General features: G+C 44.1%; 3 protein-coding genes and 1 long non-coding RNA gene across 16 annotated transcripts; 2 read left to right on the top strand and 2 right to left on the bottom strand.

Annotated features, from left to right (window-relative positions):
* The first annotated feature begins 317 nt into the window (after positions 1-317).
* znf185 (zinc finger protein 185 with LIM domain) lies at positions 318-15,375 on the top strand. 4 transcript variants are annotated; one of them, XM_037076730.1, is made up of 34 exons: positions 318-599; positions 1,510-1,573; positions 1,866-1,983; positions 2,084-2,185; positions 2,275-2,301; positions 2,586-2,642; positions 2,748-2,795; positions 2,889-2,960; positions 3,039-3,119; positions 3,241-3,285; positions 3,398-3,502; positions 3,587-4,927; positions 5,532-5,597; positions 5,721-5,792; positions 6,052-6,126; positions 6,355-6,432; positions 6,612-6,692; positions 7,056-7,115; positions 7,261-7,314; positions 7,526-7,585; positions 8,162-8,212; positions 8,320-8,364; positions 8,718-8,768; positions 9,274-9,339; positions 9,471-9,542; positions 9,719-9,781; positions 10,078-10,188; positions 10,451-10,498; positions 10,798-10,833; positions 11,938-12,009; positions 12,101-12,175; positions 12,274-12,336; positions 13,462-13,564; positions 14,801-15,375. In XM_037076730.1, the coding sequence occupies exons 2-34, from the start codon at positions 1,564-1,566 to the stop codon at positions 14,900-14,902; spliced, it is 3,510 nt and encodes a 1,169-aa protein (XP_036932625.1). In that variant the 5' UTR covers positions 318-599; positions 1,510-1,563; the 3' UTR covers positions 14,903-15,375. The 4 variants fall into 4 exon arrangements, with proteins under 4 accessions (XP_036932625.1, XP_036932626.1, XP_036932624.1 ...); XM_037076731.1 differs by having other exon boundaries at positions 323-599; positions 10,078-10,180; positions 10,449-10,498; positions 13,459-13,564; XM_037076729.1 differs by having other exon boundaries at positions 324-599; positions 10,078-10,183; positions 10,449-10,498; positions 13,459-13,564.
* On the bottom strand, positions 2,669-6,693 carry LOC119007231. 8 transcript variants are annotated; one of them, XR_005071068.1, is made up of 7 exons: positions 6,560-6,693; positions 6,314-6,462; positions 5,553-5,600; positions 3,433-3,708; positions 3,215-3,307; positions 2,990-2,994; positions 2,669-2,783 (listed from the first exon to the last, which is right to left on the bottom strand). It is a non-coding gene; the product is annotated as an uncharacterized LOC119007231 (long non-coding RNA). The 8 variants fall into 8 exon arrangements; XR_005071069.1 differs by having other exon boundaries at positions 6,550-6,648; XR_005071072.1 differs by lacking the exon at positions 6,314-6,462 and having other exon boundaries at positions 6,560-6,667.
* fut11 (fucosyltransferase 11 (alpha (1,3) fucosyltransferase)) lies at positions 15,264-22,104 on the bottom strand. 2 transcript variants are annotated; one of them, XM_037076744.1, is made up of 6 exons: positions 21,669-22,104; positions 19,745-19,790; positions 19,098-19,436; positions 18,605-18,985; positions 16,515-17,137; positions 15,264-16,344 (listed from the first exon to the last, which is right to left on the bottom strand). In XM_037076744.1, the coding sequence occupies exons 1-6, from the start codon at positions 21,956-21,958 to the stop codon at positions 16,194-16,196; spliced, it is 1,830 nt and encodes a 609-aa protein (XP_036932639.1). In that variant the 5' UTR covers positions 21,959-22,104; the 3' UTR covers positions 15,264-16,193. The 2 variants fall into 2 exon arrangements, with proteins under 2 accessions (XP_036932639.1, XP_036932640.1); XM_037076745.1 differs by lacking the exon at positions 19,745-19,790 and having other exon boundaries at positions 21,669-21,805.
* Positions 21,168-25,695, top strand: rab9b (RAB9B, member RAS oncogene family). Of its 2 annotated transcripts, none has more exons than XM_037076748.1 (2): positions 21,168-21,395; positions 22,364-25,695. In XM_037076748.1, exon 2 carries the CDS (start codon positions 22,441-22,443, stop codon positions 23,050-23,052), a length of 612 nt encoding a protein of 203 aa, XP_036932643.1. In that variant the 5' UTR covers positions 21,168-21,395; positions 22,364-22,440; the 3' UTR covers positions 23,053-25,695. The 2 variants fall into 2 exon arrangements, with proteins under 2 accessions (XP_036932643.1, XP_036932644.1); XM_037076749.1 differs by lacking the exon at positions 21,168-21,395 and adding an exon at positions 22,129-22,268.
* Positions 25,696-25,903: the final 208 nt, after the last annotated feature.

Below are 25,903 nucleotides of genomic sequence, written 5' to 3'. Positions count from 1 at the left end.
CTCGTCTCTTTCTATTCTTTCTATTTATGTGTATACCACTGCTCCTGTGTGTTAGCTCAGATCAGCCGTGTGTGTTCTTGATCTCATTTTAATGATGTCTGTGCTTCCTGAGTTTTCCTACCCAGTGAGCATGAGAGCAGCGCTCCCACAGGAGATGTTGCTGCGAGTCGCTTCATTTATGTATGCCGTGCTGTTGTGCACCTCGTCGTTCGCCCTCTTCCTTCCCTTTTGCCTCGCTTGCTCTCCGATTTTGTTGTCAGCCACCTGCGCGGCAGGCACCCGCTTGCTTGACTCCCATGAACAGCACACGGATGTGCTGTAGTAAACAAAAATACGTTCTTAGCAACCTGTATTACGCACGCACACACACGGATGGATTTAAAAAAAAAAAGAAATACGTAGGACTCCACCCCACATTTACCTCCCATGACTTGCAGGGCTTGTTACAGCTCACGCCCGTACCTGTTTTCGAGTGCAGGTGCTGAGACACCTGTCAGACAGAGAAAGACTTCCCTTCTGCTCACACTCAAAAGGACACTCTCTCACTGACTCTCGACTGAGCTGGGTGGCTGTTGCTGGTGGATATAAAGTAAAAGCAGGTATGTACTGTGGCTGGCAGGTGTGTTTTTCATTTAGGCCATGATCTGAAGAGATTCTGTCTTCAGAGCTTTAGTAATCAAGGAATGTAAAAGTGATCAATCAAGCTACATAAACTGTTAAAAGTGTTGGTGACTGCCAGTGTTTGCACTCTCATTTGTCTGGGTGTTTCCCAGTCATGATTGCTTATAGCCAGAGTTGTCTATCCTGCTCCCTCCTCGCCCTAAACGCTATCACTCCTCATCGATCATTCATCTCGCGTCGTCTGATGTGTTAAACCAAGGATAAATATGCTTTTCTGAGCCCTCAGCGCATTAGTTCTGTCACCAGCATTGAGGGCAATATCCTTAAGGGTCATTATGGCGATGTGCTGTAGAAGAAGTACATTCACAGCCCTAGGAGTTCTGGGAGTTGCATTTGCATTCTTGAATTTGGCAGTTTTTGCATAAGCAGTAGTCTGCGCCTACTTTCAGATAAGGGAACACTCGTTGGTGTTTCAACAGTGTTTTCCTTTTGTTTAGTTCCCTGTTGAAGTGGGTTTGCCTCAGAAGCTGTTTTTTGACCGTAAATAACTAAGGGGTCAGCTGATTTGGATACATGTGACTGGGAGCCATATTTGTTCAATTCTGTATGAGTATGATTAGTATTCTAACACAAAGGACCGCAAATATGTATGTGTGTATGTGTCCATTCATATTTAAGCAATGGGAGAATTTTTTTTGGAAAGTGGTGGGACAGGATTTTCTGCATGTCGAAAGGATGACACAGGAATTCCTTAGAGAGCACATGTTCCTTATTGTGAGGGAACATGGCGTGGGAACGACCATCTTGAAACTGATTGTGTCATAATTACTTCCTACATATGTCTTTTAACACCATCCCTGTCTCGATGCGCTTCCAACATAATTGCAGGTGGCCCGTCAAGAAAGCAGAAGGAAGAAGAGAGACGAAACTTCTTGAATAACCATGTCAAAAGGTGAGTGATCTGAACTGAATGTGAGATGACGTGTTTCCTCCAATAAGTACAGAGGGTGTGTCTCTGCGCCAGGCTGATGACTCTTTCAATTCTGATCTTCTGCCGTGGCCCTGATTTAATGCAGAATACAAGTGGTTGATTATGTGCTGTGTGCCTCGGCCCAAAGGGGGACTGAATTTCATGCGTGCCATCAAGCAGACGCTGATTAAGATGTCATTATGATGCAGCCCACAGTGTGTATAATACATCAGATGGTGTGTGGGTGTGTGACATGCACGTGTTTGTCTCTCAGAGGGGGACAAAGCAGCTGTGTTCCAAACCACCAAAGTGCGGACCAAGCTGAGGGGAGACGGCAGCTGGCTGCAGCAGTGCCGTGAACCTGCAGATGAAACCAAGGAGGATAAGCCATGGTAACCCGCATGTTTAAATAAGCTCCTGTCCATATTACCCAGCAATCGCTCACGTGAATAAAACAAACAAACAAAAAAACATGTCTGTGCATCCATACAGGATAGCAGAAGTAAGGAACAGCCGCCTGAATGGAGCCCCGACCAGTCCGGAAACATCACCGACAAAACCCACTCCACCGCCCCCCAAGCCTGACACTGAAAGGTAAACGCAGGTTTCTAATGTAGCAAACTTATTTACAGAGCCCTCTGTAATATGATCGTGCTGACAGCAAGTATCTCTTTTCAAATTAGAGCACCGACATCAGGATTCCTGATCAGGTAAGACATCTAATTTGAAGCAAAATCGAAAGCAGAATTGTATGAGAAGCCGGTTAGGCCAGAAATACATACTTCTGTGCATTCTCAAATGCACATACACTACTGAGAGTATTCATGTATGTGTAAATGCTCAGCACCAGTATATATGCATGTGCAAGTGAAGTGTGTAATTTTTGCCTAGACCACTTCTCATAGAGGTGGGGATGTCTGAGCACTGAAATATGGCACCCTTTGGTTACATCTTAAGAACAGAAGGAATATTTACTTTTTCGTTTTTCTTTCAGAGGCATTTTCACTAAACTAGACAAGCCTGCCCCAACTTCAAATTACAACGGATTTAGGTAAGAGCTCAGATGAATGAACAGGGTTAATGGTGTGACTAAAAAATGCACTTTATTCCACTTCAGTTCCCACAATGATGCCATCTCTTTTTTTTCCTTTTACAGTGGAGTGAACCAGTTCAACAAGAAGCCATCTGAGGTCTACAAGAAAATGTAAGCACACACAAGTCAGGTTCCCAGTTAACTGCTCGCAGCTGGGTGAGAAGGTATTTTCATGCAAGGTATGTTTGCGCCTCCGTTCCTCAGAGCCCCCCACACTGTGAGGCCCACTCCAGAGAGCAAGGATGGTCAGCTTAGCACCGAGGAACAGGAGAAACGGTAAGACACACCATCCAGTCTAAACTCACCTGCCCTGAAAAGAGATCACATTAGCAACATAGAGATTCATTTTTGCAGGAAGGAGGCTGCCAGCAGCGTTCTGAAGAAATCTTCAGTCAAGCAACGGTCTTATGTGCTGTCTGCTGCTAAGAAGTTTGAGTAAGTTTGTCTTGAGTCTCTCTCTTGAAGCTAATCTGAACATTCGCATCAATTCTGGACTTCTTAAATCGTGAAAGACATGAGGAAAAACTTACCAAAGCTGTGTTTTAAAACACTGCAGGGCTAAAGTGGAAGAACCAGACACCCCATCATTTGTGGCTAAGAGGTAAATCCTCCCTCTCATATCTCTGTAAGAAAAACCTGTGAGTCCAAGTGCATCATCAAACATCACTCTGTCTGATTCACATGAACACGTGTGTCTATCAACAAACACTCAGGGTGGAGATTGCTGACGATGATGAGAGTCCTGCACCTGCAGCACCTGCCAGCACTGTCCCCGTTACGGCGGTTTCCTCCACACCTCAGGCCGAACCACAGAAAATGTGAGTCTCCAGCGATGTTTATATTTTCAGTCGACAAGCCAATACGGTCCAGCCAATTTCATTCATTGTCTTTGTGGTTGACAGAGCCAATGGCAGCGTTAAGACAGCTGCTGATGTTGCGGTTAAAGAGCCAGTGGCGCAAAAGGTGGAGGAGAAGAAGGACGAGGTTTCCCCAGAACCTGAGAAAGGAGACCCCTCTCCAGCGCCTGTTACGGAAAAAAACCCGTTTGAAAACATGAAACCAGGGTGCACCAAGGTGTACACTCCTCTTCCTGAACTCATCACTGAGTGTATTCCAGCAGTCAGTACAAAGCCAGAACCCGAGGACTCAGGCGTTTCTGGGGAAGTTGACAAACCTCTTGTTGACCTTGCCCCAGCATTATCAACCCCGATGTCGCCAACTCCGACATCCCCTGCTCCGGCTTCAGTTGTCCCAGAATCACCTGCTCCAGTGTCCCTTACCCCGCTGTCTCCTGCCACCGAGCAACCTGCTCCAGTGTCTTCTACCCCACTGTCCCCTCCCACCAAGCAATCTGCTCCAGTGTCTTCTACCCCACTGTCTCCTACCCCACTGTCCCCTCCCACCAAGCAATCTGCTCCAGTGTCTTCTACCCCACTGTCTCCTACCCCACTGTCCCCTCCCACCAAGCAATCTGCTCCAGTGTCTTCTACCCCACTGTCTCCTACCCCACTGTCCCCTCCCACCAAGCAATCTGCTCCAGTGTCTTCTACCCCACTGTCTCCTACCCCACTGTCCCCTCCCACCAAGCAATCTGCTCCAGTGTCTTCTACCCCACTGTCTCCTACCCCACTGTCCCCTCCCACCAAGCAATCTGCTCCAGTGTCTTCTACCCCACTGTCTCCTACCCCACTGTCCCCTCCCACCAAGCAATCTGCTCCAGTGTCTTCTACCCCACTGTCTCCTACCCCACTGTCCCCTCCCACCAAGCAATCTGCTCCAGTGTCTTCTACCCCACTGTCTCCTACCCCACTGTCCCCTCCCACCAAGCAATCTTCTCCAGTGTCTTCTACCCCACTGTCCCCTCCCACCAAGCAATCTGCTCCAGTGTCTTCTACCCCACTGTCTCCTACCCCACTGTCCCCTCCCACCAAGCAATCTGCTCCAGTGTCTTCTACCCCACTGTCTCCTACCCCACTGTCCCCTCCCACCAAGCAATCTGCTCCAGTGTCTTCTACCCCACTGTCTCCTACCCCACTGTCCCCTCCCACCAAGCAATCTGCTCCAGTGTCTTCTACCCCACTGTCTCCTACCCCACTGTCCCCTTCCACCAAGCAATCTGCTCCAGTATCTCTTACCCCGCTGTCTCCTGCCACTGAGCAACCTGCCCCAGTTTCTCTTAGCCCCATATCTGCTGTAACAGAGATCTTAGTGAAGACAGAACCAGAACCAGAACCAAAGCCAAGGTAGGATTTCATACCCTAGTGGGTGTTTTTCTCCACAATGTAGTATTTCAAGGCCTAAGTTACTTGTAACTTGAAAATGTTACATAGAAAGATCAACTTAATACCAACTTAGATATAAAACATTGTGCGCTGTGCAGTTACCAAACAGTTTATCAGAAATGATTCAGTAATTTTATATTTAGAACACATGGGGCCTGATGTCTGCACCAAGCAGAATTTCTTTAAGCAATTTTTGACAATTAAAGTACATTTTGCTGATGGTATTTTTGTATTTTTCATGAGCAAAACTGACAAGACTTGTAAGACTTGTGACTTGTAATGGAATAAGTCTACACTCATTATTGTTACTTTTACTTAAGTCAGAATACTTCCAACACTGCATGCATTAGCATCAGTGTAACATCATGATGATGAGCCCCAAACATCAATTGAATACCATCCAAAGTATGCTGAGAGTAGAATGAATGGATATCAAAGCGTGAATGTGCTTTCAGGTGGGGTTTTTGTGTGTATTACTGCAGGGTGTTCACGCTCATTCTTTTCACATGTGTATTTGAAAGCTGCCCTGGAATGCCACATGTTTGTTCTCCTTCTATTTTCACAGCTCCAGTGTTGACACACTCACCGCCTTGTCCGACACTCTCATTTCTTTCGACACGAGTTCACCCAGGTACTGGAAAAAGACACAGATGAAAGCAGGAGAAACCAATATGGGGGGAAAAAAAAAATCATGTTAGCGCCTCCGGCCTCAGCAACACGCCATCTGATAATGAGAGTTTATTTCCTCCCCCAGCTTTAAGGATGATGAGCCAGCACTGGCGGCGGAAGAGGGAGGCTCAGCGGACGGTCGCACCACAGAGAGCGGGTATAAAACCAACAACTTTCTTGTTCATGTCATAGCAGGGTTGGCAGGAGAACAGATAATGGCTGGCTGCCACTGTGTTCACTTCAAAGTAATCATAAAATAACCCCCGTCTCAATTTCAGGTGTCTAAAGCTTCCTCACACAAGAGGGTGTCCCAAATTAGACTTGATTAAATGTGGTACTTGAAAATGTAATATAGACGTGTGTTTGTGCCAAAGCAGGTGCACTGATATGTTTTTTTTTTCTCTTACTCTCTGCAGCGCTGAACAGGAGCCAGCTCCGGAGCTCAGCAACTGCGTACCAATGACAGACGATCTCCTGGTTTTCACTAATGGGTTTGTTAAAAAAAAATAATTCCTACGGCCTGTGAAATTAAGCAATCCCCCACACTAGAAATTCTCTGAGTGTCAACCACAAGGTGGCACTGTTGGACCTTTAATGATCCGCTGACTCCTCTACCTCAATTGGCCTGTTCTTGTTCTGAAATCCTCTCCGAATCCTAAATCCCCCTTTGTTCATCACCTTCTCCGCTTCCTCTTCCCCGCTTCCTTCCGCCTCCGCAGTCCAGAGGCGTCTGCAGAGCCCGCCCCCCCTCCCAGCCCGGGACGCTGGAGCCAGGATCTGCTCGGCGGACGAGACAGGTATAGGAAGAGCTCTTTCCCGCCCAAGCCCTAAATACAGAGTTATGTGTCGAATTATCCTTTCATCAGTAGGAAATCAATACCTCCCTTGTCAATGGCAAGCAGAAGGCATATCACCTTAGCTTACCTCGTCCAGAGTTGGATATGCAGTTTTCAAACTTTGATTTTTGTGTCTGCAGTGAGTCGAAACCAGCAAAGACCAGCAGTGCCCTGGACTTCCTGGCTGATGATGTCATTCCAATCAACACCGAGGCACGCAGGTGAGACAGAGACGGGCGTGCGATTGGCCTCTGCTCCCTCAATGCCTCCACCCCCCCTCGTCTAGCATTCATTCTTATCACTCCAGATGAAGGGGAGGCCGAGCATCTCGGCATCCCTGAGGTGTGAGATTTTTAATAAATCCCACCCGCCTCCAGTTTGATCCATAAATCAGGGGCCCCCTCCACTTCCAGCATTCTATTTTAACCCCCTGCTCCGTGTTAGATAGAAACAAAGTCGCAGATTCCTGAAGCGACTGAGTAATACTTTGAAACAGAAAGCCATGTCTTATCTGCGGCACGACTGGAAATAGAAGAGAATGTTCTGTGCTGATTAGTATTGCCGCTTTGTTTTGTCTCCGCCAGCCTCAGCGTGCAGCGGGAGGAGGAGGAACAGACAGACGAGACAGCCAAAGAAACACAAAGGTAGAGGGAGATGACAGGCTGCTCTTAAACAATTATCTATCTATGCAGAGCTGTTCCTGCTCAGAAATGCATTCTATTCAGATATGCCTTGTAATGATTTATACTAAATCTGCCTGCAACTATGCTGCGTCTCTTTGCCCACCAGCCCCACAGAGACCGTCACTCTACCCACCAAAACTGTGATCATTACTGACAAAAGGTATGCACACACACACGCGGAAAAAAGTCTGTTTCTGAACTATATTCAGATGGTTTTCATGCTCGTTAAATTGTTCAGTGGGTTTCAAGCTTTTTCAAAAGGGCCGGCGTTCGTAAATAGTGTATGAGAAGAACCACGCTAACCTTTACTTGGCCTCTCTCCTCTTCCCATCACACCATTCATCCGTACCATCCTCCTTACTTACTCGCAGCGAGGAGGATGGGGCAGATCCCAGCAGCCCACATAAAACGACCACAGTCCCTGAGTCAAGGTATTTTATTCACATCGCTTTTCAGATGTCTGTGTTAAAGCGCATGAAATGTGTGTGCTGTGAATGTGTTTACTCCACTGATGCTTAGTGAATAGATTCTCATCACAGGTAAATAAAACCAATTTGGTTAAGTATGATTGACAATAAAAGATTTTGGTTTGGTTTATTTAGCTAATTCTCTGTATTAGTTACAAAACAACTGTAGAAGACACACTTCACACTTTTTACACACATTCCATGAACAGATCCGGAGCAGGAGGAAGAAAAATGTTTATCTTGTAATGATCTGTTTAGTATAAGTACTTTGTACAGGCTTGATTTAAGGTTCATTTTAGGTGAAGAAAACCTGAAACACACTGATTTTTCCCATTCCGCAGCGGAATAGTGTTTCCATTTGTCAAAGACATCCAGATTCTGATTTCGATTGAGTTTGGCCCTGGGTTCCTCTGTGTTTCTGTTTACCATTCAAACTGCATTAAATCTTTCCATTATGAGTCAATGTGATCAGAATTCCTCCGACACAAGATGGGCCGTGCTGACAATTGAGAGTGAAATCAGTGTGAAATTGTTTTTCAGCTCGGCTGATCCGTTTGATCCATATCCGATAGGGACCACATCCCCTAACAGGTAATCATATTGGTTTGGAGCTGTGACTGTTTTCCAGCCAGCCAGATAGCATCTCGGCATGCATAATGCAGCAGCTTCTGATTATGAGCCACTTTTCTCTATTGCAGCTCCTCTGACCTGCTCCAGCCCGTCTCTGATATTTCCATCAACAGGTACGGGAATGATAATGCAAATGCCCCCTTTTTCCTATCTCATTACTTCTGTTTGTAGTACAGATACTGTCATGTTACTGCATATGATCATAGTTACTACGGTGGCTTTGTCTGTGATTGCCAGTGTTGTAATCTTGCAATCTGCAAAGTAATTTGTCACTAAAGTCATCATGTAAATGTTGCGGAAAATGATATAGTAAAGTACAAGTACCTCGAAATTGTGTAGCGCAGTACTTCAGTAAATGTACTTATTTGCATGCCATCACTGGTTATTGCAATCATTATTCTTCATATTCAGACACACTGAGCCCTGTGACTACATCTTGGTAATGATGCACTTTTTTTCTCCTCAGTGTGTCAAGTCCTTCCACGGAAATCAAAGACTACCTAGAACCAAAAACTGAGTAAGTTGCCTTCGCCCAATTAATTATTTCGGTAAAAGTTAACTATTTACTGAAGTCGGGCTGCACCTAACAATTACTTTCCCCGTGACCATTTATTAATTACGTTTCAATCGTTTGGTCTGTTAAAAATATATTTAAGTCGCGAGGATAAAGAATGCAGAAAAGCTGAAAATACCAAGAGGAATCAGAGCTCTTGATATGTGGAAAAGCAACATCAGCCACTTTCACAGTCGACCTCCGCCGTTGTTCTTCTGATGAGGACGTGCTAAAAAAGTGACGCAGTGCACCTTAAAGTGTAACTGTGCCACGTTCCATATGCGCACCTGTAGTTTTTTGGGGGGGTATTTTTATGTCCTTTTTAGATCGATGACAGGGAATGAGGGAAAAGAGAGCTGACTGGTACAACATGCACTCAAGCTGGGGCCACCCTGTTCTTCTTAAATTCCAATGTTTTTTTTTTTTTCTAATGTTTTCCCCCCTTTTTGCATGTGCCTTTGTTTGACAGTAAGGCCAGCAATGCGTTGGACTCCCTTGCAGACAACATCATCCCCATCGACACTGACGCCACAAGGTATTAAACGGAGCCTCTAGTGCATAATTGTGTTATGTGCCTGTGAGCGGGAGATGGAAAGTGCTCACATTGTCTGATATGCCTGATCTGTCGTAACTTCTCCACCGTCTCTCTCCACTCTGGCCGTCCAGCCTCAGCACTCTGCGGCCGTGGGCACGCACACAGAACACAAGCACACCTGAGCAGAGTAACACCGAAGAGAGGTGATGACACGCTTTGATTTACTCTTATGCTTCCACACACACACACACACACAGACACAGACACACACACACACACACACACACACACACACACACCAGCTGTGTTTCATTCATCTACACGCGCCCAGCCATGTCCATTCCATGCTAAGAGCCTTTCAATGTATGTCCCCTTTCAGCCCAGACGCTGAACCAGAAGGCCAGGCTGAGGAGCAAAACATGGTGATCAAGTTTGAGAGAAAGTAAGTCATCCCTTTATTTAAAGCTCTGCGCACATATCTGCTCCTTTTATTCCCATAACCTCCTTCCCTTTCACTACGGCGGAGGAACTAGGCCTTTGCAGCAGCAACTCGCTGAGCCAGAAACATTGCGCACTGGTGCTGATAGAAATAGGTCAGATATGTATTCGTCACAACCTTTCCTCACAACCGTAGATTCCGCCGTCTGGCATCTTTTTTTTTTTTTCTTTTTTTTTTAACACAGTGTGTATTTGTCATCCTTTCATGCAACAATGACACGTCTTTTGTTTGTGCTCAAGGTCCAAAGAGAATGACTCCCCATGGGACAGGTGGACATCACCCACTGTCTATACTATCCCTACAGAAGAGGAGGAGGAGGAGCAGCAGCAGCAGGAGGAGGAGGAGGAGAGGTACCCTCGACTGTGTCTGGGCTCATTAAATGCATATTAAACCACTTTATTTTTCACAATTCTAGCAGGATGTGATTATAGCACCTTAAAATTCAGCGCCTGTCAACCATTTAATTGAAAGCAAGCCAAATACAAGTTGAAGCTTCGTCATGGCTGAGAATAATCGACCCCCTCTAAACGTGTTCTTTTTCCTTTAATGCTGTCACTTCTTCACCTGTGCTGCCAGGCTTATTGTAATGCAGGAACGTCCTCTGTTTTGCAGCCCCGAGGATACACAGACGCAGACGTTCCCAAGCTACACCCGAATCAGGTTGGGAAAAACATTTAGAACTCTTTAAACCTACATCTCTTGATCAAAAACTGGGGGGATTAGAGGGAATTGAGAGTGCAAGGGAGGAATCTAGGTGATGTTTGCACAATAGAAAGTAGACCACACCCAGTCAATGAACCCCTACACCTCCACCCATCCCCCCTGGAGCTGTAAGTCAGAGAGATCAGCTTCATACACTTGTAAAAAAATCACAGAATTCTTGTTCACTGGAAACTGTCCAGGTTATTGACTGCTGCAGCCTACAGTAAAAGTCTAACACGGCTTTCTTCACTTTCCAGGGAGAGTCACCGTGAGCCAGAGCCTGCTATGGATCGGTAAGTTTATGATCTTGTTAACGTCAGACAGCATAATGCAAGAATACTTTCTCCAGAGTGTTATTTTCTACTGTTTGGTCTGTTGATTTTCTGATATTCTGAAGACACTCACTTTAAAACTGGAGGTTTTTCTCTTAGATGACTGTAAGAACATTGAACCACTGCACAGGAATGAAATGCACCTGTTTTTCTATGCGAAGAAAGATTGTTTAATTTAAACGTATCTTGCTCATTTTCAGGTTCATAATTTTATTTTGGGTTACTACTACATTAGGTTTACATGCTTTAGTAAACATTTTTTTCTCATACTGTCCAGTGCTGCAGCTCTGTATTCCTCCCCCCCAAATGAATACCCAGTGTGCTCTGATTGGTCAGCTCACACACGCCTGAACCAGAATTATTAACAACAACAGAGCAGTTGTGTTGAATCAATTCTCACATGCCAAACTACAAGCCACTAGGTATAAATGATTCAAATGTGTGACATGAAGACGTAGTGTGATGTCACAAATTCAGGGGTTTGAATTATTAATTAAAGGCGGGACTAGTGACGAGGCGTTTCAGGTGCAGTGTTTTCTGTGGGAGAGAGAAGCTTCTGTTTGTGCTGCAGTTTTTAATATTTAGCTTTCCTGGGCTTGTTTTACTCTTCAACCCACCCATACCTGCTTTCCTCTCTGTGTTTGTAACACAGATGTCTTAGCTGGAGGGCAAGATTTTCATGCCAAAACCTGTTGGAACACAGCGCTATCCGCTCAGTACCGCAGTCTAAATCTAAAGTTACCTGCAACTCCTGTATGACACAGAAAGACTAAACTCTGCTTCAGAACTAGATGACAGGATCTGCTTTCCCATTGTCTTTCAATTTGCCCTCGTTTCCTTCCCTCTAATTATCAGTCTCCAGATGTCAGATTAATGATGTGTATTAGAAATGTCCTTTTGTCAAATCACAGCCCGTTAAACAGCACGCCATTAATAAGCGATGGCAGAAAATGATTATCTCCTGAGTTACATTTGACAGATGCAGACTCCTTCTGTATAACCGAGCGCCGCTGCTGTAGCCTGTGAGTGAAAGATGAGACTAACGCTGCTGAACTCTCTCTCCAGTTATGAACCCTATTCCAGGACCGTGACAGAAGACGACCGTCGCGTTGAGACGCCAGAACCTGAGGCCAAGAAGTGAGGGATTTTACAAACACGTAAATTAAAGTGACAGCCGATATGTAACCATGCGTATTAACACCCTCTTTTCATCCGCCTCTGCGTCAAGGGGGTTCGTGTATGTGAAGGAGTATGTCAACGCAACGGAGCTGTCCCTGCTTAATGCCAGAGACTCGACTGACGGGTAGGAGCAGCATGTTACTGACGCAATAAAATAACAATTATTTTGTTTTTTTTATTGCATATGAATCACTACTTGTTTTTTTTAATTTTTCATTAAAGGCTAGATTATTTGACACCGAGCTCCACCAGTTACTCCTATGGCAGCCCCTCTAGTTACTCCAGGTAATAGCTCAATTCACTAAACGTGCAAAAAAATCTGAGTTCTTTCTCTGCTGACACTTCAGCTGCTGTCATCATCATCATGTTTTAATCTGTTTCTTTCATTGATGTTTCAGCTGCTTTCAATGCATACACTTCAACTAATACTTTCAAAAAAAAAAATGCAGCTCAATTTGTGCAGCTCAAAACGTCTGACAACGCACATTTTCGAAGTGCTACAATTTATCCTATATGTGAAGCTGTGTCTTACAAATTAAAGTATTATTACTATTATTATTATCATTATTATTATAAACTACAATTTCCATGGTTCAAACACAATTTACCAGTGGTGGACTGAAAATAAAAAGGGCACCACCTGAAAAAGGTGGGGTGCCAGCATGCATAAAGTTGCAAAAAAGGGAAAGTTAATTGTAGCTAACAACTTACCAAAAAATCAACAAAAATGATCAACAGAATGTGAAGACATAATAGTTTTGTGGCTGCCTTAAAGACATCTTTGTATTGCATGTTAACCAGCCTTTCCCAGGCCTGAAAACCTCTTTTTCTCAGTGGTCCAAATCTCCTGTGGCTAGGTGCACGGCTAACTGAGCTCGCAAGCTAACAGCAGCTACAGTCATGGATAGATGCACAGAAAAAGAATTACTGTGGTGAAACGCTGCCACTATTTGTTGAATTTAACTGGGGGTATTTGTAATTTATAATTTCTTGCAATGCTTCCATTTTAGCAGTTCTTTTTCTTGGGATTCTATGCCGTAGCAGGCCTGATTATTTGAGACCAAAATCTGCCTGCTGCTCGTACAGCAGCCCCTCCACTTGCTCCCTAGTAACAACACAATTCCCTAAACCTGTTTAAAACAAGCTTTAAGCCCGAGCCCTTTCTCCTCCCGCCTTGTTATCTTCAGTTCCGACGAAACTGGATATGTGTGAGCAGCAGGGCAGAAATTCCACCAAGTCTGCTCATTAGGAGGCTAAGCAGGGACATCAAAGGATTATTTACACTTATTAAGTTCCCTCGCACAGGACAGGAAGGGTCACGGCTTATTTCACTAGACAGAGCAGCAGTTGCGTGAGCGCTGCTCAGGTCCGTGGCCGACACTCACATGTCCCAATGTGTCTCCCCAGCAGCTCGCTGTCATCCAACTGTACATACTGTGGACGGCTGATGAGCAATGATGCCAAGATCACCATCGAGCACCTCAATATCAACTGCCACCCTGAATGCTTCAAGGTAATTCATCTGTTTGCTCGACACACTTCTGCCGAGGATACAATTGGGCACTTATTGGACTATAAATTGTTGGATATATCCACATGTCCTTGAAGCGACTGGCCTGGAGAGAATGAGCTTTTGTTCCCCTTCTTGTTTGACATTTTGGTAAATATGTTTGTTTTGTTTCTTTTGTGTGCCAAGACTTAGATGAGAAGATTGATTACACTCGCCTGTGTGTGTAGTAAATATGGCCATCACCTTGTCTTAGTTTGACTCAGCATAAAGAGTGGAAACAGACGGAATGAGCCAGCCTGGTTCTGTAACAGCTAAATAATCTGCCTAAAACCCCAACATGGCACATTCACACTGAACAGAGGAGCTTCAGAGATGCTACTAGACATCTTTGGAGAGAGCCAGACTAGCTGTTAGTTAAGCTAAGCTAACCAGCAGCTGGCTTAAGGCTCATGTTTCAATGAGACATGAGATTATTATCTATCCTCTTCTCTAACTCTTGGCAAAACAGCTGATAAATGTACTTCTCCAAATGTCAAATCATTTTTTTCATTATTTATAATAACTCCACTCATATTTTCCATTACCAAGCCTTTTGTGGCTCCAGAGAAACCTGCATGCAATTTGATAAATTGCCTCCAGTGATGTCACTCGGTGGTTCAATTGCATTGTGGGTAATGTAGCCACCAGGTTTTGAAAGGGAAGAAGAATGCGTGGAATAAAAAAAAAAGCAGTATCTCTGGTTCTGCTGCATTGATTTTGATCATTTGTTTTTAAACAGTCTATAGAGTCCACCAGAGGACTGCTGTTCAAACATTGCTACCAACATTACCCACAATTCAACCTAGCCACTAGGTAACATCACTGGAGGCAATTTATCAGATTACATGCAGCTTCCTCCAGAGACAGAAAAGGCTTTATACTACTTTTTCACACATACAGTAGTACTCCCCATGACCTGTAAATACACTACAATGTGGGAAACTGGGGGAGTTAGCCTTTAATTATAGGTTTGTTTGTTTGGATTTGTAAATCAGTTTTGTAAATTCAAATTATACTTAGCTAATGCAAATTTCCAGACCATGAATTAAAGCTTTTAACCACCTAATTTTGTTTTCAAAGCTACAACAGCTTTGTGTTCTGCGCATTCGGGAGCAATGAATTCGTATGAGACCATTTCAAGGATAAAAATACAGCTCTTCACTGTGTTCTCTCTTAATTACATTCTCACAATGTTTCCAGTGTGGCGTGTGCGGGAAGCCAATGGGAGACCTTCTGGACAGCATGTTCCTACACGGTGGGCAAGTCAACTGTGAGAGCTGCTACTCCAAAGTCTTCGAGTGATTATTGAAGCTCTTCAGTGGCCTCTTATCCCCGTCCTCTTCCCCTCAGGTTCATTTGCATATAAAGTGAGAACTGGCCTTTTCACAGAGTTTGGACTGCGTTCAGTTTGACCTCAGCAATGATGTGGTTTCGGGGTGATCAGAGAGCCATGTTAGGATGAACAATATCAATGTTTACTTGATTCTTACATCAGGATAAGTTTTTAATTTCTCAAACATGTCGTGCAACCTTGTTCTGTTTCTTTCCTCCTGGGGGTGAAAGCAGTATCTGCCTCTGTAAAACTATGAAGGATATGTCTGTGCAGTACCTGAACAGACTCATACTGGCAACTGGGGTACAATATTATATATAGCGAAAGTAGTTACGCAAGAAAATGCCTTTATTACAAAATGTTCTTTTGCTCCTCTTGATACAAAACTGTGTGTTCACATGTATTATGCTTTGTTAAGAAAATAAAAATGATTTATATAATACTGGTGTGCTACAAAGGCAAATTCAATTGCATGTTCTCGAAAGCATGACACAAACATTATTGCACATAAACATCACGTAACAGCAAAGGGTATGGGGCAATGTTATAAAGTATCTGCCACATTAGATGAGCTCTTCCTGAGAACTGCTTCGCAAATGCAGCGCCGATCTCCCACAGGGGAATTGTGCTTCACTTTACATTTGCCTTTCTCCACTCCTCGGTGAAATAATATTTTCCTTGCATAGTCGCTTAAAAAAAAAAAATCTGTGTACATAAATGTGACTGTAGCTAATAACCATCAGCTACCCGCTGAGTATCTGTAAAGGAGCTAATGCAGTTCATTTGCCGCTGCCTTGATGGTCTTCACACACAGTTAGGCAGAGGTCCCTCCGTACACAGAGGACAAGTCTTTGGCTCTGCCCCAGTCCAATGAAAATCCGCCTCCCGTGAGAATGTGCCTCTATGGAACAACTGCACCGCATGCAGTTAATGTTAACAATGCAAGGCGGAGTAAGGGCACCTCAGCTATAGTGATAAAACCACTTGAAAATATTAGCATACAGCACTTTAAAGCATTATTTTTCCCATTACTGAACTTGGGAATAAAGGGACAAAAGTATCATGTCAGCTGAATGCAGTTTAGTGTAATCTAACTACTCATACAAAAAAAAAAAAAAAAAGGTAAAGAGATTTTGGCTCAGGTGCAAAAATATGAGTCATTTCTGCTTCTTCCCCCGTATTAAACAGAGGGGATTCATAATGCGGGACACCCCTGTAATCCTGGACGTGTTCCATTCTCTGTCTCTTTCAAGGCCTGTGTCAGTGTTTTCCTCTGGCTCTGCTCACAGCGATGTTTTGGATGTGCTTCCACAGCAGCGAAGGGTCTGACTCGTTATGTCTTATCAGAGACTCCAGCCCCTCTGCTTGGTCCAGGCTCTGCCAGTAATCCTGAGGCCATATTTGCAACCATCTGCGGACAGATATGCAAACAGATTAGGCTCATCACTGAGGATGTTTTTAATTAGACCATTAAAATATCCGGATTTCTCCTCCCCTCTGGACATTGTTATACACATTAAAACACAAAAAAGTGGAAGGATTTTAACACCTGGCACAGTGAATAACTCGAGACCAACTCACCCATCGTCTGCAGGTAGGTCTTTGACATCGCCATACCCCGGGCTGGGCAGAGGGCACCCCATGTGAGAGTTGTTAGCCATTTTAGGTTGAGGAGGTCGGTTCTTCTTCGGGGATTTCCTATATGCTCTCTCTGCCGCCAGCCGTGTGTTCTCCTGGTCACAAACGTAACATTCAAATCCATTCAGGTAGTTGGGTTTACTCATGTCGTTGACCCCCCACTCGCGGGTCTCTAGAGCCTCCAGCAGACGAGTGTTGGTAATCCGTCTGGGGTTCTTGAACTCTAAATATTTCAAGTATTCTTCGTCGTTCTCATCGAGACGTTTGAGGAACTCAGCGAGAGCTTTCGGCGAGGGGAAGTCGTCGATGACGATGGCGGAGTGGTCGTTGGGCATCCAGTCTGCCACCACGGAGGAGCCCCGGTAGACGGGCACAGAGCCCTGGTGGAGAGGCCGCCACAGCTTCTCCGTCATGTAATCCGGACACACGCCGTTTTCAAGCGCAAGGTGAAACTTGTAGCGTGCAACAAAATTCATGAAGGTGTGTTCTTCGCCGGTTGCCGTGGCCGTGTCCTCCAGATGTTCGGGCAGGGGTTTGTTGTTCAGGCATTTCCCGTAGGAGTCGACCTACAGAGGGAAGAATAAGGTGTGACAAAGGAGAAAGATGGAGGCACACTTGGGAAACATTTGGGAGCAGATTATTAATGTGACAGGGGCGCACTGATAATGGTCCACATCTTTCATCACGCCATGATCAGACGTTTCAAACTGAACTCTAGCATTTCATTCCCCGGATGGGAATTCACAGACATCACACTGAGGGCTGTATTTACAAAACATTACCAGAGGTGTTACTGTGTGACGCTGAATGATTTTGACTTACTAACCTGTGCAGAAATGAGGAAGGACCCTAGGCTGAGGCTTAGAGATTCTTAACACGTGTGAGCCAATGGATATTCATTGTGAGGAGAGGTTATATCGGAGGAGATGACTGAAAGCTGAGCTCAGCACGAAGCAGAAACGCACGTTGATATTTGAGCAGAACAGGAGTGGAGTGAAAACAACACGATTAAAAGAGAATGTTCTACTTGAGACCAAATGGAGGATGGTACTGAAATAAATAAGACCACAAATCACAATTGAGAACTATTCCTTTAAAAAAAAAAAAAATACGAAAAGAGGAATAACTACTACCTTAGATGTGGTTATGATGCCTCTACTAATATCTGCAAAACGCACTCCTGTTTAAAAATATAAATAAAAACACAATGCAATGATTTACAAATCCTTTTCTCCTTTCCTCTGCGCTGGCCGCCACTGTGGCCAGAGGCGTTATGTTTCTGGTTGTCTGGATGTCCATCTGTCCCCATTGTTGTGAACTCAACATCTCATGAACATTTTGAGGGAATTTCCTCTAACGTGGCGCACTTAACACTCAAGGGTAGACCGATTAGATTGATTAGATTGATTAGATTAAGTCACCGTGACCTCACATCCGTCTATCCCATTCTCGTGTAGGCCAAATTTCCGGAACGACCAGAGGGAATTTCTTCAAATTTGGAACAAACCTGCACTTAGACTCACCGATGACCTGATTAGAATGTGGTGGTCAAAGGTCACCATGGCCTCACATATGTCCCATTCTCATGCACGTCATCTCTCAGGAATGCCTGGGGGGAGTTTCTTCAAATTTGGGACAAACGTTTTGCTGATAGTAAGCTTCAGGGGATGGTCACTGCACCATGTGACAAGCTCTTTGTCAGTCCTCTGAACTTCCCTTATACATAATCTGATTTCAGTATAGGGCTACATTTACCATTTATACAGTCAATCCAAAAGTCTTTGCTATTTAGGCCATACCACATGAGTGTGGACAGATGGATGTCAACTGCAGCTTGACTGATGTGCAAATCCCTACAACTATGTGGCAGTAGTTGTTGTAAATATAAACGTATTATGAATTTGATGCCTAGTCAACGCTTAAAATGAGAAGAACTACAAGGTCCCAACTGTTTTGGAGTTGTACAGGAATACAAATACAATAACTCCTGTCTAGGAGTTTACGCTCATCAAGTGTGCATCTGTGCAGTATACCTGAATGTACTTCATGAGCTCCTGGACGTATCGGTTTCTGTCTGATGGCACATCGCAGTGGGACTGCATGTAGAGCACAGGAGCCAGGCCCTGCCTCCTCAGCTGGTTCTTCTGCTCCAGGGACACGGCCACGGGCGTCAGCAGGTACTCCAGAGAGGGCAGCCACTGCAGGGTCAGAGGGTAGTCCGACTCCCTGCGAAACGTGGCAGTGTAGTTGAACAGCTTGATCCCTGGTCCATGGGAGAGGAAGTAGTTATTCATGGGGGACTCTTCATGGAACAGTGCCCACGTCTGGTGACGGAGACGAGGGAGCGGCGCCTCGTACGCCCTGAAGTCTGTTCCATAAAAGATGATGGATGCTGTCCGTTTGTACAGCTGGACCTTTCAAGATCAAACTCAAGATTACTGGCAGAATAACCTCAGATGATAATCATTATTAATGTCATGCATGCGTCACCCCTCAGCCGTAGCCAAGGTTAAATATCTCTTGTACCTTGCGGTTGCTTGTGACCAGGCAGGAGGATGTGGCACAGTCTATGCGTTCGGTGTCACCGGGAAAATGTGGGAACAGTCCTCCGCTCCACCAGAGGATAATGGGCAGCTCCTTGTTGCTGCGGTAGTCCCTGTTGCCAGGTCCTCTGTACGAGCTGATGGAGGCAAACTCCATCTCTGATAGGGCACTCTGTGGCTGAAAGGCTCCTCGGTCCACTGCATCCAAGGCCTCCAGGGCAAGTTGGTCGTCTGGAAAGGAGGCGAAGGAGACCCAGACCCAGCCCAGGACACCAAACAGCCCCAGACATACACAGGGCAAAACCCTGTGCCTACCTGCCATCTGCAACAAAAACAGGCAGCAAAATCAAGTAAAATACAAGTCAATCGCAGTTTTCGACTTTCTTATCTGTTTAATGTGAGTTTTTTCTGTCCCGCAAATTCAAGCCGTGCCGCGTTCAGGTGCTCAAAACACGCAGAAAAAAAACAAACAAACAAACAAAAAACAAACAAAAAAACAGTTAAAGGTGCAGTTTTTTCTCCTTGTCACTAACTTTGCTGAACAAACATCTGAGCAGCCCCTCAGTCATACGTGTCATCAGTGGTTTGTGAGCGTTCACTAATATACAACACATCTACAGAGTTTCTTACCTTCCTGTCACAGCAGCGGACACATGAAGGAGCGAGTTTCTTTATCCTTCAAACCCAAGAAATATACAATTAATGTTAGTAGCTGGTTTCGACAACAGGATGCTGTGTGATAACAGCCCGAAGGAGCAGAGGGAATAAAAACAGCTGGGTTCTTCTTCTACGTTTTTTTTCGGTCACTTCTTTTCTTCTTCTTCGGGTCGCAAACTAACCCGAGCTGCACATCGCCACCTAAAGCTCCGGACTGTCAATTGCACACATGCTTGCTCAGTGTTAAATTCGGTTTAAAAAAAAAAAAAAAAAAAATCCTTACACTTTAAATCCTGCTACTAGGCTGTAAATGTAAAAGGGTTGCAAGTAATAATTACGATGACCAAGTCTCTCCATCATTTGTTTTTTCTACTCTAAATTAACTAATGCAAGTTGTGTTCCCGTTCAAGTGAGAGAATGTTGCTCAACTAAGTTATGTTAAAATAATAAATATTGGCATATGTTTGGTAGTGAGGTAATCCAAAAGTAATGGAAAGTAATCAAGTTACATTAATTTAATATTGTGATTCTTGGTTTACGTTACTAACTACATTATTAACTGTACTGGAATACATTTTTAAAGAAACCCTCCCAAACATATTCAATCCTCACAGGTTTACAAGACAACAAACATACAGTCAAAGCAGTCAAACAGTTTTTTACATTTAATTTCAAAATGGTAAATTATTTTGCAGCTCAGTCTTGAACAAAACCTTCTGCCTCCTCATCCAGACTTGACAAAGAAAAACTGCTACAAAAAAGTTTCCCTCCCAAAGTCCATCCTTCTCCGATGTGGCACTAAACATTCTCTAAGGCTAATGCCAATGTTCCTGACTGTATACCGAGCACCGAGGGACCTTTGCCTTCATTTGAATTATACTTCACATAGGGTACTACAATTTACCTGTCTTTTGTGAGACAGAAGAGTTGTAATTTTTGCTTAGACCATATATCAATTCATCATTATTCTTTAATGACAACATCTTGGTCCTAATCTCCTGAATGTCACAAAGTATAAAAGTACATTTGCTGTTAGGATGTTTAAAACAATGCATCATACTTTATACACTCAATATTTATTTTGCATGCACAATTTTAATCTACAAAGTGACAAGTAGCTAGAGCTGTCACTTAAAAGTAAGAGAAAGTAATCAGGTTACATTCATTTTGTGATACTTGGATTATACATTAGTAACCTGTTCGGAATACATTTTAAAGTTGCCCCCTCAACCCTGTTCATATACTGGTAGGGAGATTATAACAATGAATTATATTCTATAAATTCAAGATGTGTTTTGCATGCACAATTTCAATGTAAAATGACAAATACCTACAGCTGTCACATGAAAGTAATACACTTCAAACGCTTAGCGTAAGTATAATGGAGCAAAAATAAGAGAAACTCTCAAGTGAAGTACCTTCACCTGAATTGTACTTAACTTCATTCGTACGGTTTTCTTTTTCCTGTTATTATTCATGTCATGAACCCTACGGGCTTTAGGACCTGGAATCTACCGGCCGCTGTGCACGTGCCAGTCCTGGATGGGGACGCGCACGTCACGACACTCTCAGTCAGATGTAGGGGAGCAGGGCAGACCACGCATAATAAACAACCAGGGACAGGGTGAGTGACATTACATGCTTATTTTATATACGTTAGATTCATACGACTATATGACCTGACTGCGACCTTTGTTCTCGCGTTGCTTACGATGCTTTGAAAACTGTTTTTGCACTAATGCTAACGGTTAGCCGTACCGGGATGGGAATGTCAACAGAGCCTCACACTAGCCGGCTAGTGTAGCTTGCTAGTTGGCTGGGAGGCTCGCTAAGCCGCTACACAATACCGCAGTCATGTTGTCCGCTTCGTTCGTTCGTGGTTTTTTTTTTTTTTTACCTGTTTCGGTTCCTAGTCAGCATTTGCTCCGAAGCACGCCATAAACAGTTTTGCAGGGAGCTTCGACAGAAGTGTGTTGATAGTTTTAGCCTCCAGCTACAGTTGACAACAAGCTGGTGCGTGTCTGTGGTCTGCGCAGGTGCAGTGGTTGTTTCCAGAGTTAGCTCATCAACCTGACTCGCCCCTGTTGTTGTTTTTTTTGTTGTGGCGCAGGACTCCTTACCTAACCTGTTATAGAGGTCATGAAATGCATCCTGGCTTTTTTGTTGTGTTTTAAAGATAACGTTCATGTCCGAAGTTAAAGTACTACGGCAGATGTAGATTGCAATCGGTCTGTTTTACTGTGTCATGTGGTAAACGATAAGCTCAGCGCTTCAGCCAAGAGACCTTTGGCAAACATCTGGGTCCTTCACCTCAGTCCCCTTGTCCCTGAAACTAGTCAACCATTACACATCTGTCATATGGCTTTCATGTGTTGTCAGAAAGGTTAGTTTGAGGTTGAAGTTACCAGTGCAGCATTCTTCTCCTCTTGTTATCTACACTGAATTATCAGTAAACCCAAGCCCACAGACTGGATTTGGAGCTGAGAGTTTTCAGAGAGTCAGTATATTTAATTTCCTGTTACCCAATAGTGATCAGTGTTTCCACTCCAGTGAGTAGTAAGTATCTATTCCTGTGTTTCTTCCTCTTTCTAGGTTAAATAGACCCTGGCCTGCCACCTGGTGTGGAGGGCTGAAACCCAGTGAGGAGGCCCTGCTGGGTGGGAGGGAACATGATGAGTGGGAAGAGCCTACTGCTGAAGGTGATCCTGCTGGGGGACGGTGGTGTCGGCAAGTCCTCCCTAATGAACCGCTATGTCACTGACCGCTTCGACTCCCAGTCCTTTCACACCATCGGCGTGGAGTTCCTCAACCGGGACCTGGAGGTGGACGGGCGCCTGGTTACTCTTCAGATCTGGGACACAGCGGGCCAGGAGCGCTTCAAGTCCCTGCGCACGCCCTTCTACCGAGGGGCCGACTGCTGCCTGCTCACGTTTGCCGTGAACGACCTGCAGAGCTTCCAGAACCTCGGCTGCTGGAAGAAGGAGTTCATGTTCTACTCAGATGTTAAAGACCCTGAGCGGTTCCCTTTTGTGGTACTAGGAAACAAGGTTGACATGGAGCAGAGGGAGGTGGGGGAGGGCGAAGCACGGGCCTGGTGCGAGGAGAATGGCTGCTGCCCTTACTTTGAGACCAGCGCTAAGGATGACACTAATGTCACGGCTGCGTTCGAGGCAGCTGTCAGGGAGGTTCTGGCTGCCGAGGACCAGATTGACCATGCACTACTGAGTAGTACTATCGATCTCCATGGCAACCGCAAAACCTCACGTGGGTCTTGCTGCTGATTGGTAAGGTGTGAATCCACCTTGTCTTAATCTCTCTGGCCGAAACTTGCCCATGGCAGTTATGAGAGCTGGTCAGATGTTATTTATGGTACACAACTGTAGGTACAAGGTACTGAGATCAGTACCCCCCTGAAGATAATGTGGATAAGATACAGCTGCTCTGAGGAGGGCTGTGTCAAGGATTCAGCTGGTATCTAGATTGTTGAATTATTGCTCAAGGTACAGGAACACTGTAACAGGCACACTCATCCTTTGTACTCTGTCTGCTTTCAGTGGTGTTGCACAAAAACATTGTTAACCAGCTTCAGCTTTGTCTGCCTATGCCAGAGTTGTATCAACTAGTGCTTTCACAGAGTTTAATTGAAATAATTCAAGTTTTAGTTAATACAGTGGACGAGAGAATCTTCTCTTCAAGAGCACACTCAGCCTTTGGCACAGCAACACACAGTTGGTCTTGCACCTGCTTTACAGTCCATCAACAAGCTGATTTATCACAGGTTTTAGAGGGAATTTGAAAACATCATCTCATGTTTGTTATTATCAGATCGTTCAGCAGAACTGGAGAGCTCATGTATTTCCTGGCCAAAGATGATATGAGTGACAGTGTTCCTTATCTAGGTAGATAATGTTCTTGGGAACTCACAACTCTGTTTTGATGACTTATAGTAGAATAATGTGGAACGAGGAAGTGAAGTGATTGCTGCTCTCAAAAGGAAGATGACCTTGTTTGTCTTGTAAGGGAATTGAGAGCTTCAGTTTTGCAGCTCTGACTGTAAGCGTTTGGTACGAGCTATTGTGGTGCTTTTATTCATTTGACTATTAATTCTTTTTCCACTGCACTGCTATGTAGCCGGAGGTGTCAGGTGTACGAGTCAGGTATTATTCGATCATTTTTTATTTCCCCTGATTTGTGTACATGGGCCTGTTTACTAAGTGCGGTTCAGTGTTGTTTCAAAGTTCAAAGATAATGCTGCTTTTGCTACTGTTGATAGACTGCTGTTTATTTTTCTGTGAAGCAAATGTCCATCTCCCGTTCTATTTTTAAAAGAGTATGTGATATTATACATAAGTCTCCTGTGTTTGAGCAAGGGCTGATTAAAGTCGGTTTTCCTGATGTATTAGTGGAGGTTTACGATTTATAAGAATTAACATTAATTTCATAATCATGGCATGTTTTTAATCCTTGTGTCTGCCTTGTTGAATGGGTGGCAGGCCTTTACATTCCAGTCCTTCAGCTTCGTCTCTTGTGGAGGTCTCCTGTGCTTTACTGATACATTTCATACTCCTTGCGCTGTCAGTCTGGTCAGTCTAGGTCTCAGCCGAATATGAAATAGTCTGAGCAGAAGGATAAAGCTATTCAGAGCAGTAACATGTACATTGTGCTGCACCCCATTCATACAGTATTGAGTGAAACCTACAGCTGAGTATTCTGATAACGTAATGATGTTTACTTGTTTTCAGATGGATGTTACTTTACTTTTATTTCAGTGTTAACAGAGATTTACTAACATCTCAATTAGTCCTTTTGGTTTTCCTGCTGTTGCTGTTCACCTGCGATTTTTGAGTAAATAATATGCCTGGCATTCAACGCGTCGAACTGAGTTCAACATGCTCTAAATTCAGTCTTACCAGTATTTTGATTGCTGCTGGAATATCATTTTATATTTGCATGTCTTCTTAAACAAACCCCGTAACCCTAACCCCATAAATAAGCGTTTTCATCTCCTCAATGCACAAAGTCTGAGTTCTCATCCCTCTCTTCTGTTATGTTGATCTTCTTGTATGTTCTCTCAGCCAGCCAGTGATTACATTATTTGCCTTTCGAGTCATAAACATTGCATCATATTTCAGTATGTGTGCAGACTAATGGTGAACTGTGAAAGTAAACCGGATCCAATCAGGTACAGTTACATTTACTTATTGCACGGATCTTTGGTTTGATGTAGGCTTATAACAAATAGCTTGTTCATATGAAGAAAAGTTTATAAACGGTGAGAGAAGTATTATTAACTGTGAACTGAGTGGGGCATTTTAACTAAATCAAGCCAGTAGCCTACATCAAGTCAAAGCAAAAATGAGGGCTGTCATCACGTGTCAGTGTTAATATTTTCTGCTTTAAACAGACTATTTTGTCTCTTTACTGTACCTTTTCAGTTTTTAACCCACTCAGATTATGTAGCCTACGACAGGGTTTTACCTGGAAATTGGTGGGTACTTACACGCTGGTAGCATAACCCTACAGTGCAGTATGTCGTTCTCATGATGCTGTCTCATGTCAATGCAGTCTAATGTCAGTATGTTTTTTTTTTATGTTGCTGTAATATTTATGAATGTAAGAACAAATTTCTTTGGGCTGTCCATATTAATGGCTTATGTAAATTGCAAAGGGCATTCATTTTATAACAATGTACTAAATGACACTGAACGTCTGTTTCACCCTCAGTGCTCGACCCATGAGTGTGATTAAAGCTGTGTGTAAGTCAGACTGTTCATCTAAATTATGCGTTGATCTAATGGACATCTTCCCTTATTCCTCTTTTTGCACTATGGAGGATAAGACTGAGTGTGCCAACATGCTGGCAAAGTGGTGTGTGTGCGCTCCAGTGCTTGGCTACAAATAAAACATGCAACATACCAAATGGAGGCTGTATCTTGTCTGTGGTTTTTGTGCTCATGCCTTGAAAATACATGAAAGTGTGTGGGGGGGGCTTGAAAACTGGCTTTAAAGTTTGAAAACAAAAACTATTTTTAAAAACCAAAAAATAGGTCACTCAAATTAATCAGTATACTTCAGCTCTCCACCTTGCTGCAGCCATTTTCACCATTCGGGGGAGGGGGGAGTTTTTTTTTC

Source organism: Acanthopagrus latus, chromosome 18 (genome assembly GCF_904848185.1).
Source record: "Acanthopagrus latus isolate v.2019 chromosome 18, fAcaLat1.1, whole genome shotgun sequence".
NCBI lineage: Eukaryota > Metazoa > Chordata > Actinopteri > Spariformes > Sparidae > Acanthopagrus > Acanthopagrus latus.
Note: the sequence above shows the minus strand (reverse complement) of the source record. Positions and strands in the feature narration are given on the sequence as shown.